This window comes from Eretmochelys imbricata, chromosome 13 (genome assembly GCF_965152235.1).
Source record: "Eretmochelys imbricata isolate rEreImb1 chromosome 13, rEreImb1.hap1, whole genome shotgun sequence".
NCBI classification, from domain to species: domain Eukaryota; kingdom Metazoa; phylum Chordata; order Testudines; family Cheloniidae; genus Eretmochelys; species Eretmochelys imbricata.
Genome location: NC_135584.1, coordinates 35,855,984 through 35,870,181, shown reverse-complemented (window position 1 = coordinate 35,870,181; position 14,198 = coordinate 35,855,984). Strand labels below are relative to the sequence as shown.

At 43.6% G+C, this 14,198-nt stretch overlaps 1 protein-coding gene across 1 annotated transcript in view; it reads right to left on the bottom strand.

The window, feature by feature from the left end:
• The window catches only part of LOC144273753 (cytosolic phospholipase A2 gamma-like), a 41,339-nt gene that overhangs the window by 9,121 nt on the left and 18,020 nt on the right, over positions 1–14,198 (bottom strand). Inside the window, exons 8-11 of the mRNA XM_077832459.1 lie at positions 13,959–14,015; positions 13,412–13,468; positions 4,461–4,523; positions 3,781–3,843 (exon numbers count right to left, since the gene is read on the bottom strand). Coding sequence (XP_077688585.1) covers positions 3,781–3,843; positions 4,461–4,523; positions 13,412–13,468; positions 13,959–14,015 — 240 coding nt within the window. The remainder of the gene's footprint in view (positions 1–3,780; positions 3,844–4,460; positions 4,524–13,411; positions 13,469–13,958; positions 14,016–14,198) is intronic.

Sequence of the window (14,198 nt, the reverse complement as noted above, 5' to 3'; positions counted from 1 at the left end):
TGGTGTATGACTGAAATAGCATAAAGATACCATGATCCTTTCCAATCCAGACAACGATAATGAAACTATAGTCACCAGTTTTGATTTTTAAAGATCCTAAGTGAGTTAGGTGCTCAAATCTCATTTAACCCCAATGGGATGTGGGTACCTAATTTTCTTAGGGTCCTTTGAAAACCCAGCCACTGTGAACACTATTCACTAAAGTCTCACTCTGACAGAGGCAAGTTGAAGGGAGAGAGGAATGCTTTTCTCTTATTCTCTAGATCCACCTTGTGAGAGCTCTATGGAAATAACTTGTGAAAATCATACTCATCAGTTTTGGGAACATTCCCTACTTCCATGGCAGAGCTGTCTGATGTAGATGCATCTAAAAAAACCAACAACAACACTAAACTTTGGCCCTTGTGGAGGGAGGTCTCATTTCAGTTTCAAGAGTTTTCACTTCTATTTGCTTTGTCTCCTCTATTACTCTGGCTCTACCAGGAAGCCAAACTAGGACTAATTTAGCCCTGGCTACTTACACAGAATCATATAAATGTAAGGCAGGAAGGGGCCTCGACAGGTCATCTAGTCCAGTTCCGTGCACTGAGGCAGGACAAAATATTATCTAGACCATCCCTGACAGGTGTTTTTCTAAACTGTTCTTAAAAGCTTCCTGTGTCAGAGATTCCTCAACCTCCCTAGGGAATTTATTCCTGTGCCTAACTACCCTGACAGGAAGTTTTTCCGAATATCTAGCCTGAATCTCCCTTGCTCCTGTCCTGTCCTCAGTGGTTAAGGGGAACAATTTATCAACCCCCTCTTGACAGCAACCTTTTACTCATTTGAAAACTGTTGTCATGACCCCCTCAGTTTTCTCTTCTTCGGACTCAATAAAGTGAACTTTTTCAATCTTTCCTCATAGGTCCTGTTTTCTACATGTTTAATTAAAAAATTAGTGTGTTGTTCTCCTCTGGACTTTCTTCATTTGTCCATATCTTTCCTGAAGTTTGCTGCACAGTGCTCCTGCTGAGGCCTTAACAGTGCTGAGTAGAATGGAAGTATTACTTCTTGTGCCTTGCTTACAGCACTCCTGCCATGTGCTTTGTGATTGCACATAATCTGTGTGCAAAAGGAAGCTCTTGCTAAATATTTCCAAAGTACAGTCCCAGACAATGAAAATTCCACCTCCCTACAGAGAAGGAGTCTCTCTTTATTTCCAGGAACTCACAATTACTCAGTGATAGCTGCCACACAGGACAGGAAATCTCTACAAAACTTTAGACTTTAAAGCTCTGGGGGTGGGCTGTGAATATTTGGTCCAAGGACCCATCAGGAACTGTGTTCATAGAGATATTAGATGTGTCACCTAGAGACAATGAGGGTGGGAATTATTGTTTGCTCTGAAGGATTAGAAGACATGACCCCCAGAGATCTTGGCAAAATGCAGTAAGATAGATTCTTCCCTCATTTATTGATGGGTAAATCTATAGTAACTTCACAGGGTCCTCGCAGGCTTTCTTCCTCTTGAGCCTGCACCCTGTGTTTAGGCTGGTATAATAAAGAATCTTCCACGCCTTCTTTTGCTGGATCACCCAAGTGTCTTTATTTACAGTGTTTGTGCAGTTCCCAGATCCCACAACAGCTAGTGCCCCACAGACCCTCCCCAGGGTCTCCTAGCTTTTGAGGCTTCCTTCTTTGGTAAGGAGACAGTGATACCACCCTCCTAGCTCCTCCCAGGCTAACCTCCCCACTGAGGTTTGCCCAGGGCTTTTATAGCCCTCTCATGCCTCAGCCCAGCTGTCAGCACTTAGCTCAGCATGTTCCTCCGAGCCAGATCTCCTTAGGGCTTGCAGCTGGGCTCCCTGCTGAGTACCTGTGTCTCTACCCCTGGCCTCCTGGCCAGAGAGAAGGCTGCAGCCAGCATTTTGGCAGGGCCTTAAAGGGGTTTACCCCTGCCATGCCACATAACTCCAATGACTTCCTCTTCCCAACATATGCCACTGTTGCAGAGAACAGCATATGACTACAGAATGCCAAAGTCCTATAAGCTTCAGTATTCTCTCTATATATAAAAAGAAAAGGAGTAGTTGTGGCACCTTAGAGACTAACCAATTTATTTGAGCATAAGCTTTCGTGAGCTACAGCTCACTTCATCGGATGCTGTAGCTCACGAAAGCTTATGCTCAAATAAATTGGTTAGTCTCTAAGGTGCCACAAGTACTCCTTTTCTTTTCGCGAATACAGACTAACACGGCTGTTACTCTGAAACCTCTCTCTATATATAGGTTTAAAGCCAGAAGGGACCATTAGATCACCTAGTCTGATCTATTGTATAGCATAGGCCACACAATTTCATCCAGTTACTTTCACCGAGCCTGGTAACTTGTGTTTGACTAAAGTATCTCTTCCAGAAAGGCATCCAATCAGACTTTGAAGCCAAAGAGATGGAGATTCCACCACTTCCCTTGGGAGTTTGTTCCAATGGTTAATCACTCTCATCATTAATAGGTGTGCCTTATTTCTCACTTTGATTTGTCTCACTTTAACTTCCCGCCATTGCTTCTTTTTATGCCTTTCCCTGCTAGATTCAAGAGTATGCCTGTATTTTATCACTGTGAAAGTGCACCGGACCCTCACTAGAACGCGGGGTCGGGATCCATGAGTGATACCACATTAACGTGGGGACAGCGTTATAGTGGAGGCCACGTTACCATGGATCCCAATTTAAATATTTAAATTTGGGATCCATCGCCAGGACCGCACTATATACAAATCCGCGCTGTAGTGATGCGCGCTCTAGTGAGGGTCCGCTGTATTTAAACACCATAATCTAGTCACCTCTTGGACTTCTTTTTCATATATTAAACAGACTGAACTCCTTAAATTTCTCACTGTATAAGACTTGGCATAATTTTTGTGACACTTCTCTGCATTCATCTCCAATGTTTCAGTGACCCATTTTCAAATATGGACACCAGAACCAGAGACAGAATTCAAGTATCAATTTCAGGCAGTGGATTGGGAATCAACTCAAGCCAGTTCTACTCCTGCCTTTGCCAAAAGTTTTCTAGGTGATATTTGAGAAGTCACTTAGGCTGGGATTTGTAAGGGATTAAACACTCATATCCCATTGAACATCAATTTTAATTTGTTGAGATACCTTTGAATTTCCCAACTTTATTTCTCATTGAACCTCAGTTCCCCATCCTGAATTTTTGAAAACTTCTCAGATACTTTGGTGGTAACCATCAAAGAGTTGCCTATATTATTTAAGAAACAGGAGCTTCCCAGGAGGCTTTGGTTCTGAGCACACACTTAGAAAACAGAGAACATGAGCATTACTCATGAGACTATGTCATTAACAATCTGGATATGATTATCCTCTCAAGCAGGAGCAGATCAGAAGCAATTCCACTGTTGGTAGTGCTAGTCTGAAAATGTGTTAGCGCTCACTTTACTTGTAAGGGGTTTCCTGATCAGGCTTGTAGGCTATTGGGCTCTAAGGGAGGCATGTGATCTAGGTTTTTAAGCAGTCATTCTGAATAAAGCCAGCCTAGATCAAGGTGGGGAGAGTTTTGCCTCTCTGTTTTAGGGGGCAGCCTGCTTTTTCTCTCTCTGTTTTTATTTCCTGAGTATTGAGGTTCTGGATTTTTTAAAAAAATAATGTAATATTACACTGCAACCTTCCAGCAAGAGTATTTAATGTTTTTATCCAACTTCTCTGTTTGAATGCTATGAACATAAAAGCAGTTACAGCTATAGGGTCAGAGCAAGAGATCCAGAATTATACACACCTACCTGGTGAAAAGCCACCTGGTGAAGCTCCTGCTGGCTCACTCTGCAATGAGCCTTCCATATCACCTGAAAATGTCATAAGGATTTCCAGTCATTTCACACAGCCACAGACAACAATATAATAATTTAAGAACCAGTATTCAGGTTACAATGATGACATTTGCTAGTAACAGAAGGACAAAAATATTAGTTGAGCTACAGCAGAATTGAGTTCCCCTTCTGCTACTGCTAATCTGGGGTTGCCTCCACATTTTTTCCTTTTCCAAAAATTGAAAAATTATCCTTTACTGTGTGTCCACATTGCAAAAATCAGTGTTAAAAAGTGTTATAATTACATGCTATCACTTTCCATGTAAGAGGTTTCCTGGTCATATTTGCAGGTTAAAGGACTTTGAGGGAAGCATGCAATGTGGGTGTTTCAGCATTCAGTCTACAAAGAGGCAGCCTGGAGCAAGATGGTTGAGTTGTGCCAGCTTGCCTTAACGAGCAGCCTGCTTTTTCTCTCTCTGTTTTTGTTTCTTGTGTGGAAAGGTTCTGCATTTTCAGAAAAACATGGTGATACCTTGCAACCTTGGAGCAAAATTATGCAATTTTTAATCTAACTTCTCTGTTTGAATGCTATGAACATAAAAGCAGTTACAACTGTAAGGTCAGGTGAGAGATCCAGGAAGATATATACTTACCTAGTGAAAAGCCACCTGGTGCAGATCCTGCTGGCTTACACTGTAATGCACCTTCCATATCACCTGAAAATGTCATAAGGATTTCCAGTCATTTCACACAGCCACAGACAATAACATAAACATCTAAGGGCTAGTTTAAACTGAAAACCTACGTCAGTTTAGCTACTTCACTCACGGGTGTGAAAAATTCACACCTCTGAGAGATGCAGTAAAATGACGTAAGCCCCAGTATAGACACAGGTAGTTTGATGGAAGAATTAGCCTAGTTACCTCCTCTCAAGGGGGAACACTAACTACAATGATGGAAAAAACCCTTCCATCGGTCCAGGAAGTATTGACAAGACAGCACTACAGTGACACAACTGCAGTGCCATAGCTATGCCATTTTAACATCTGTAGATGTGTAGACAAAGCCTAAGAAACAACACACAGAGTACAATGAAGATATTGTCAAGTAGCCCAAGGTCAAAGTTGTTAGTTGAAATGCCTCAGGATAGATTCTTCCCCCTCCTTCCCTACCTCTAGTCTGGGATGTCTCCACATTTTGCCATTTTTTTTTTTATTTTTCATCTGAAAAAAAAATCATCCCTTCCTCCGTGTCCACATGGCTACAATCAGGGCTTGTCTACATTATCCGCTGCATTGGCAGGCAGTGATTGATCCAGCAGGGGTCGATTTATCGCATCTAGTCTAGACGCGATAAATCAACTGCCGAGCACTCTCCCGTTGACTCTGGTACTCCACCAGGGCGAGAGGCGCAGGCGGAGGCGATGGGAGAGTGTCAGCCATTGACTTACCGCAATGAAGTGCGGTAAGTAGATCTAAGTACGTCGACTTCAGCTACGTTATTCATGTAGCTGAAGTTGCGTAACTTAGATCAATCCCCCCGCCCTGTTAGTGAAGACCAAGCCTCAGTGTCCAAACTTTATTATTTCTCTTCTCAACTACTGCAGCCTTTTCCTCTATTGTCTCACAAAAACATTCATTAATCCACCTATGGTTGGACCAAAATTCTACCCCAATATCATCTTCCTCATTGTCTGGCAAGATGGCCACATCACCTCGCGGGCTGTTTGAAAGTTTTCTGTCAAAACTATTTTTAAATAGTTTTAGCTGCAAAATTAGGGTGTGGGGAGTTTGGGTTGTCGGGGACATTATTATGAATATCCCCAAAATGTCAATGAAAACAGAAATGTTATATATTTAAAATAATTCCATTTAATCAAACAGTTATTTTTCACACACACACACACACACACACAACAAGGTCTAGTTTGTTGATTAGCACCATAATGAATTCCATAAATAAAAAATTCTATATTCACAAAATGGTTTCTTCTTTAGCCATCATCCTGGGGCTGGTTTTGTTCAAAATCTTTATTAATGATCTAGATGATGGGATGGATTGCACCCTCAGCACTAAGCTGGGGGAGAGGTAGATACACTGGAGGGTAGGGATAGGTTCCAGAGTGACCTAGACAAATTGGAGGATTGGGCCAAAGTAAATCTAATGAGGTTCAACAAGGACAAGTGGAGAGTCCTGCACTTAGGATGGAAGAATCCCATGCTCTGATACAGGCTGGCTAAGCAGCAGTTCTGCAGAAAAGGACCTGGACATTACAGTGGATGAGAAGCTGGATATGAGTCAACAGTGTGCCCTTGTTGCCAAGAAGGCTAACAGCATATTGGGCTATATTAGTAGGTACATTGCCAGCTGTCAAGGTTCCTTCCCCACCCTGAACTCTAGGGTACAGATGTGGGGACCTGCATGAAAACCTCCTAAGCTTACTTTTACCAGCTTAGGTTAAAACTTCCCCAAGGTACAAATTAATTTTACCCTTTGCCCTTGGAATTTCCACTGCCACCACCAAATTTTAACTGGGTTTACTGGGAAACGTAGTTTGGACACGTCATTCCCCCCAAAATCCTCCCAACCCTTGCACCCCACTTCCTGGAGAAGGTTTGGTAAAAATCCTCACCAATTTGCATAGGTGACCACAGACCCAAACCCTTGGATCTTAGAACAATGAAAAAGCATTCAGTTTCCTTACAAGAAGACTTTTAATAGAAGTAAAGGAATCACCTCTGTAAAATCAGAATAGTAGATACCTTACAGGGTAATTAGATTCAAAACATAGAGAATCCCTCTAGGCAAAACCTTAAGTTACAAAAAAGACACACAGACAGGAATAGTCATTCTATTCAGCACAGTTCTTTTCTCAGCCATTTAAAGAAATCATAATCTAACACATAGCTAGCTAGATTACTTACTAAAAGTTCTAAGACTACATTCCTGTTCTGTCCCCAGCAAAAGCAGCATACAGACAGACACAGACCATTTGTTTTTTCTCCCTCCTCCCAGCTTTTGAAAGTATCTTGTCTCCTCATTGGTCATTTTGGTCAGGTGCCAGCGAGGTTACCTTTAGCTTCTTAACCCTTTACAGGTAAGAGGATTTTTCCTCTGGCCAGGAGGGATTTTAAAGGGGTTTACCCTTCCCTTTATATTTATGACATGCCCCCCCAAATCTCAGCTAGGGTGAAATGCTGGCTGGGATTTCTTCCTGGAGCTCTAGGAAAAACAGAGTTAATAAGACACATGCACCTCTAAATATACTACCAAGTACATAAAGACTAACAATATTTTCCACATCTCAAGGATGATTTTAACCAGTTGATTCTGGGAAATTTTCATGGGAGAGTGCATCAGCCACTTTGTTAGAAGCTCCTGAGATGTGTTGGATGTCGAAATCAAAATCTTGGAGAGCTAAACTTCACCGAATAAGTTTTTTGTTATTTCCCATGGCGGTATGAAGCCATTGTAGTGCAGCATGGTCGGTTTGCAGGTGGAAATGCCGTCCCCAAACATATGGGCGTAGCTTTTCCAGGGCGTAGACAATGGCGTAACATTCTTTTTCACTGACTGACCAGTTGCTTTCCCTCTCAGACAGTTTTTTCGTGAGAAACACTACAGGGTGGAATCCTTGATCAGGTCCTTTCTGCATTAAAACTGCTCCCACACGACGCTCGGACACATCTGTGGTTACTAGGAATGGTTTGTCAAAGTCTGGGGCCCTTAGTACAGGGTCAGACATGAGTGTCGCTTTAAGCTGGTTAAAGGCCTTCTGACACTTTTTGGTCCACTGAATGGCATTTGGCTGTTTCTTTTTGGTTAGGTCTGTCAGTGGGGTGGCGATTTGGCTGTATTGCGGTACAAAATCGTCTGTAATAACCGGCCAAGCCTAAGAAGGATTGAACCTGTTTCTTTGACTTTGGGACAGGCCACTTTTGGATAGCATCCACTTTGGCCTGTAGGGGGCTGATAGTTCCTTGACCCACCTGGTGTCCAAGGTAAGTCACTCTGTTGAGGCCTATTTGACACTTCTTAGCCTTAACAGTTAGTCCTGCCTCCCTTATGCGCTCAAGGACTTTTTGTAGATGTTCCAGGTGTTCTGCCCAGGAATCCGAAAATATGGCCACATCGTCAAGGTAGGCGACTGCATATTCTCCTAATCCCGCTAGGAGACCATCTACAAGTCTTTGGAAGGTGGCGGGTGCATTTCGCAGCCCGAAAGGGAGGACATTAAATTCATACAGCCCGAGATGTGTGGTGAAGGCTGACCTTTCCTTGGCGGATTCATCTAGCAGTATTTGCCAGTACCCCTTGCTTAAGTCCAAGGTAGAGATGAACTGGGCCCGTCCCAGTTTCTCTAATACGTCATTTGTGAGTGGCATTGGATAGTTGTCTGGGCAAGTTACAGCATTTAGCTTATGGTAGTCCACGCAAAAACGTATCTCCCCATCTGGTTTGGGAACTAGAACCACTGGAGATGCCCATGCACTTCAGGAGGGGCGGATTACCCCCATCTGTCACATATCCTGGATCCCCCATTCTATAGCAGTTTTAGCTTGAGGAGACACCCGGTAAGGTTGGACTTTAATTGGGTGAGCATTACCTGTGTCAATGGAGTGGTATGCCCGTTCAGTCAGTTCTGGGGTGGCTGAGAACGTTGGCACGTAGCTAGTGCACAGCTCCTTGATCTGCTGTCACTGCATACGCCCAAGGGTCATGGAGAGGTTCACCTCTTCCACACCACCAGCACTTTTCCCTTCGTAGTAGACACCTTCAGGCCACTCAGCGTTGTCTCCTCCCTGGGCTGTAAACTGACAAACTTTTAATTCTCTGGAATAAAAGGGCTTTAGAGAATTAATGTGGTACACCTTAGCCCTGGTGTTGCTTAGAGCTACTGCTTCCGGCCATCGGGTGGCAAAATCCATGAAAGTCAGTATGTACTGCTTTCCTCTGGGTGTCTTTTTTGGAAAAGGACCCAGAATATCCACAGCTACTCGCTGAAATGGAACTTCAATGATGGGGAATGGCTGGAGAGGGGCTTTGACCTGGTCTTGGGGTTTTCCCACTCTTTGGCATACTTCACAAGACCGGACATAGGTAGAAACATCCTTGCCCATTCCCTCCCAGTGGAATGACCCCCCCAAATGGTCTTTGGTCCTGTTCACCCCAGCATGGCCACTAGGATGATTGTGGGCTAAGCTCAAGAGCTTGGCCTGGTATTTAGTTGGAACTACCAACTGTCTCTGAGGATGCAAGTCTTCCTGGTGTCCACCAGAAAGAGTTTCCTTGTATAAAAGTCCTCTTTCTACAACAAACCTGGATCGATTAGAAGAGCTGAGAGGCGGTGGGTTGCTCCGTGCCGTCGTCCAAGCTCTCTGGAGGCTTTCATCTGCTTCCTGTTTGGTCTGGAACTGTTCCCTTGATGCTGGAGACATCAGTTCCTCATTGGATTGTGGACCTATGCTTGGTCCCTCTGGAAGCGATGTAAGGGATGGGGCTGTTTCCGTTGACTGTGAACTGCTCTCCGCTGGGACACTATGCTGGGGTTCAGGCTCTGGCTGAGCTTCTTGTGTAGGGTTATGGGCTGCTGCCGATTCAGGTTCGGTGGGGCCCTCTGCTGTTGAGGTTGCAAGTACTGGATTCAGTGCTGGCAATGGGTCTGGTGCTGGTTGTTCTGCTGGTTCTGGTTCTGGGACTGGTTCCATCTGGGTCTCTGGGACTGGATCCACTACTGCTGTTGCAGACATTGGCCTGGGGTCCGGGTCCATCACCTCTGACCGGGTCCTGATAGAAGTTTCCGGAACAGAGCTAGGCCTCACGGCTTATTTAGCCTGGCTGCGGGTGACCATTCCCACCCTCTTGGCCCGCTTCACATGATTGGCCAAGTCTTCCCCCAACAGCATGGGGATGGGACAATCATCATAGACTGCAAAAGTCCATGTTCCTGACCAGCTCTGGTACTGGACAGGCAACTTGGCTGTAGGCAAATCGAAAGAGTTGGACTTGAAGGGTTGAATCGTCACTTGGATCTCTGGGTTGATTAAATTGGGGTCCACTAAGGAAGCATGGATCGCTGACACTTGTGCTCCGGTGTCCCTCCACGCGGTGACCTTCTTCCCGCCCACACTCACAGTTTCCCTCCGCTCCAAGGGTATCTGGGAGGTATCTGGGCCTGCGGACCTCTGGTGTGATTCCGGTGCAATGAACTGTAATCTGTTGGGGTTCTTGGGGCAGTTGGCCTTTACATGCCCCAGCTCGTTACATTGAAAACATCGTCCAGCTGACGGGTCACTGGGGTGAGGTGGGTTGCTGGAGAATGGGGTGGTGGGACGATAAGGTGTCTGGAGGGTTCTTCGGGGGGTAGGTGGGGCCTTCAGCGGCTCCCGGTAATAGCGTGTGATCTGGGGTTGTCCCTTCTGGTCTCCGCTCCAACTGCGACCAGTTTTCTTCTTCTCTGCCACCTCCACCCATCTGGCTCCAATCTCTCCTGCCTCGATTACAGTTTTGGGCTTCCCATCTAGGATGTATCTTTCTATTTCCTCAGGAACACCCTCTAAGAATTGTTCCATTTGCATTAGGAAGGGCAAATTTACTGGAGATTCAACACTTGCTCCTGATATCCAGGCATCCCAATGTTTCACAATGTGGTAGGCATGTCGGGTAAATGACACGTCTGGTTTCCACCTTAGGGCTCTGGACCTCCGCAGAGACTGCTCGGGTGTGATCCCCATTCTGACTCTCGCCTTGGATTTAAACAGTTCATACTTGTTCATGTGTTCTTTAGGCATTTCAGCTGCCACCTCAACTGAGGGTCCACTGAGCTGCGGCCTCAGCTCTACCATGTATTGGTCGGTAGAGATGCTGTACCCAAGGCAGGCCCTTTCTAAGTTTTCTAAGAAGGCCTCAGTATCATCACCTGCCTCGTAGGTGGGAAACTTTCTGGGATGGGAAGTGGTACCTGGAGAAGGATTGCTAGGGTTTGTTGGTATATTCTGCTGAGCCTTTATCTTCTCCATCTCCTCCACATGCTTCCTCTCTTTTTCCTTTTCCTGCAGTTCTTTGGCCCTTGCCTCCATTTCTTTGGCCCTTGCTTCCATTTCTTTGGCCCTTGCTTCCATAGCTGTCCTGTGAGCAGACACTTGGTGTTGTTCTGCCTCTTTCGCTGCCTCCCTTTCTTTGTCCTTTGCCTCCATTTCTTTGTCCCTTGCCTCCATCTCTTTGTCCTTTGCCTCCATTGCTCTCCTGTGAGCAGCTTCTAGAGCTTTTTCGGCTTCTTTCATTGTCTCCAGTTTGGCTAACTCCAATTTGTGTAGTGCCTTGGTGTCTGTCATCTTTACCTCTCTGTTTTTAACTAACTTTACACCCGAGGGTTAGAAATAAAACAAACAAAACTTGGCTTGTAAAATTTTGCCCTGCTGGAATAGGATACCTATTCTCTGATAGTGATTGTCAGCCTACAGAAAAAGACAATTCCCTTTGTCTCTGCTCTGGCTCCAAATCAAAGCAAAAAACCTCCACTACTTGGAAACCTCCTTTCCAGCAGCCCCAAAGGAAAAAAAAATTCCTGTTCAAATCTGTGCTCCTTGTAAAAAAAATCAAAATCCTAAAAAAAAAAAACCCTACCACTTTTGTCTCCAGGCAAATGGGTAGAACACCCCCCTATTTACTTTTAGGGGAAAAAAACCTCTGGTTTGCGAAGACTGTGAATTTCCCTGCAGGAGGTTAAGTACACTTCCTCCAGGCAAAGAAAACCTGCAATTCACAAAGATAATCCCCTTTTGTCTCTGCTCTGGCCCCAAAGCAGAGAAAAAACTAGCTGCTTTCAGTTGGACCTCCTTTCCAGCAGCCCCAAAGGAAAAAAAAATTCCTTTTTAAAATCTGTATTTCTGGCTCAAAAAAATCTCAAATTGATCTCAAAAGGATTTCAGGTTAATCAGCAGCAGATCGAGGGAAGTGATTACTCCCCTCTTTTCGGCACTGGTGAGGCCACATCTGGAGTATTGCGTCCAGTTTTGGGCCCCCCACTTCAGAAAAGATGTGGACTAATTGGAGAGAGTCCAGCGGAGGACAACTAAAATGATCAGGAGCCTGGACACATGACTTACGACCAGAGGCTGAGGGAACTGGGCTTGTTTAGTCTGCAGAAGAGAAGAGTGAAGGGGGATTTGATAGCAGCCTTCAACCACCTGAAGGGGGGTTCCAAATAGGATGGAGCTCAGCTTTTCTCAGTGGTGGCAGATGACAGAACAAGGAGCAATGGTCTCAAGTTGCAGTGCGGGAGGTCTAGGTTGGATATTAGGAAACACTATTTCACTAGGAGTGAGGTGAAGCACTGGAATGGGTTACCTAGGGAGGTGGTGGAATCTCCATCCTTAGAGGTTTTTAAGGCCCAGCTTGACAAAGCTCTGGCTCAGATGATTTAGTTGGTGTTGGTCCTGCTTTGAGCAGGGGATGGGACTAGATGACCTCCTGAGGTCTCTTGCAGCCCTAATCTTCTATGATTCTATGATTCTTTGTCAAACAGAGAATGTGAGAGTTAATATTTATTGGAATGGATAACCAATACTCACAACAAAATTTGCCCAATTCAGGTAAAAATCAGAACCAACATTACTCTTGTAAAGAGAGTTACAGGTTTCCAGGAATGTATTGTTATACTGAAACATATTAATGACTGCCATCTGGTATGTATTTGATCTGAAGACATTCACAGACCTCTTCCATGCCAGTGGGCCTGTTATGCATACTTCAGACTCAGAAGGCTCATATAAATCAGCCTAGGTAGGAAATGGTTTTCCCATTCCACAAAAATTTTGGAGATTTCCAAAATGTGCCTGTCTTGAATTGATTCAAATAGTCAAATCTCAAAATGCTTTGCAAACTGACATACCTCACCCCTAAAATCAGTTCAGATCAATTGAAATGTTTCATTTAAATAATGTTAATCCTTTTCATTAGTATAAATTAAGTTCACTTTCAAAATGAAAAGCTTTTTAAACTGAAAAAATATTTGTTTAGTTTAAAGTATGCTGAAACAGGATTTTTCATCAATTTCAAAGTATTTTTTCCAGCTTTTTTAGGTGGGGTGTTAATCGAAATTAACACTTTCCAACTGACAGTTTGAGTTTTGTCAAAGTGGCATTTTTCAGGAACAAAAAACTATTTTGTCAAAAAAATTCCCAATCATCTCTACAATTACACCCTTTTAGTGAAACAAAAGCAAACAATGAGAGTATTTCCTATGGCAGGTCAGATTTCAGCCATGCATACTGAATGGTTTCCCTGGTTGTACATGCAGAGGCTACGATATTTGTTGAAGGCTGGGTATCAGAGAGGCAGAAGGCCAAGAGATGGAGTTGTGAGCATGACCGTGGAAAGGAAGCACAGAGATTGAGCTGGTTGGGCACAGAGCTCTTTGAGTGGCAGACTTGGGGATTTCTGAGGAAGGAAACTGCTCGTTTTTTTGTTTCTACTCTGTTCAGGGAGACATGATTTACCTGACTTGTTTCATCTATTCCTCCCCCAAACAACATGGCCCTGAAGACCCCAACTATTGGCTAACGATGCAGAACAAAACAGGCAGCCATATGTATATACTTACCAGCTTCAGGTTCAAGGGTGGGTGATGGAAACCCCTCGACTATTCCTTCTGGACAATCTGAAAATGCCATTAGGATTATCAGTTATTTCATGGACAATCACATAATCAACTAGGAAGCAATTCATGTTACAAAGATCACGGTCAAGTCAATATTTTCAAGTTTCATAAGGAACAAAATTTGTAGAAATTAGAGGAAATCCAATTTTTTTAGCTGAAATAGTTTTTTAACCAAAAAACAAAAGTAAACAAAATAAAATTTCTGCACAGAAACATTTCTGGGGGTTGAATATTTCTATTGTTTTCATGAGTGACTAGAATATGAAAACTGACTTTTTTTCAGTAAATTTGTTTTGGTTTTGATAAGAACAATCATTTTTTAGAAAACTGTTAGTGAAATATTTTTTATTTCTAGTATTTCAGTGAACAACCAGTATTTTTTCCCCAGGGGAGGGGAAGGGAATGGCCTTTTATAGACATCAGCAGTAGGCACATCTGGTAAGTAAATCCACTTGTATCATTGGAGTGACCATGGTCTATAATGACCTACTTTCTTTAGATGGTGAATGTGATTCTTTTTCTCCCTTAAAGAAGCCAAAGAATATATCTGAAAAAAAAAACAACCTCAATTAGGCGAGTCAGTTATTTCACAATACATTGACAATAATTCAGTCCTTTAGAACACAACTTTTAGGCAGCAAAGATTTAGGAGAAAAATATATTGATGAAATTATACCACATTTATTTCTGTCTACTCCCCATCAATCTTGTCACTAAATCTCTATCTTAT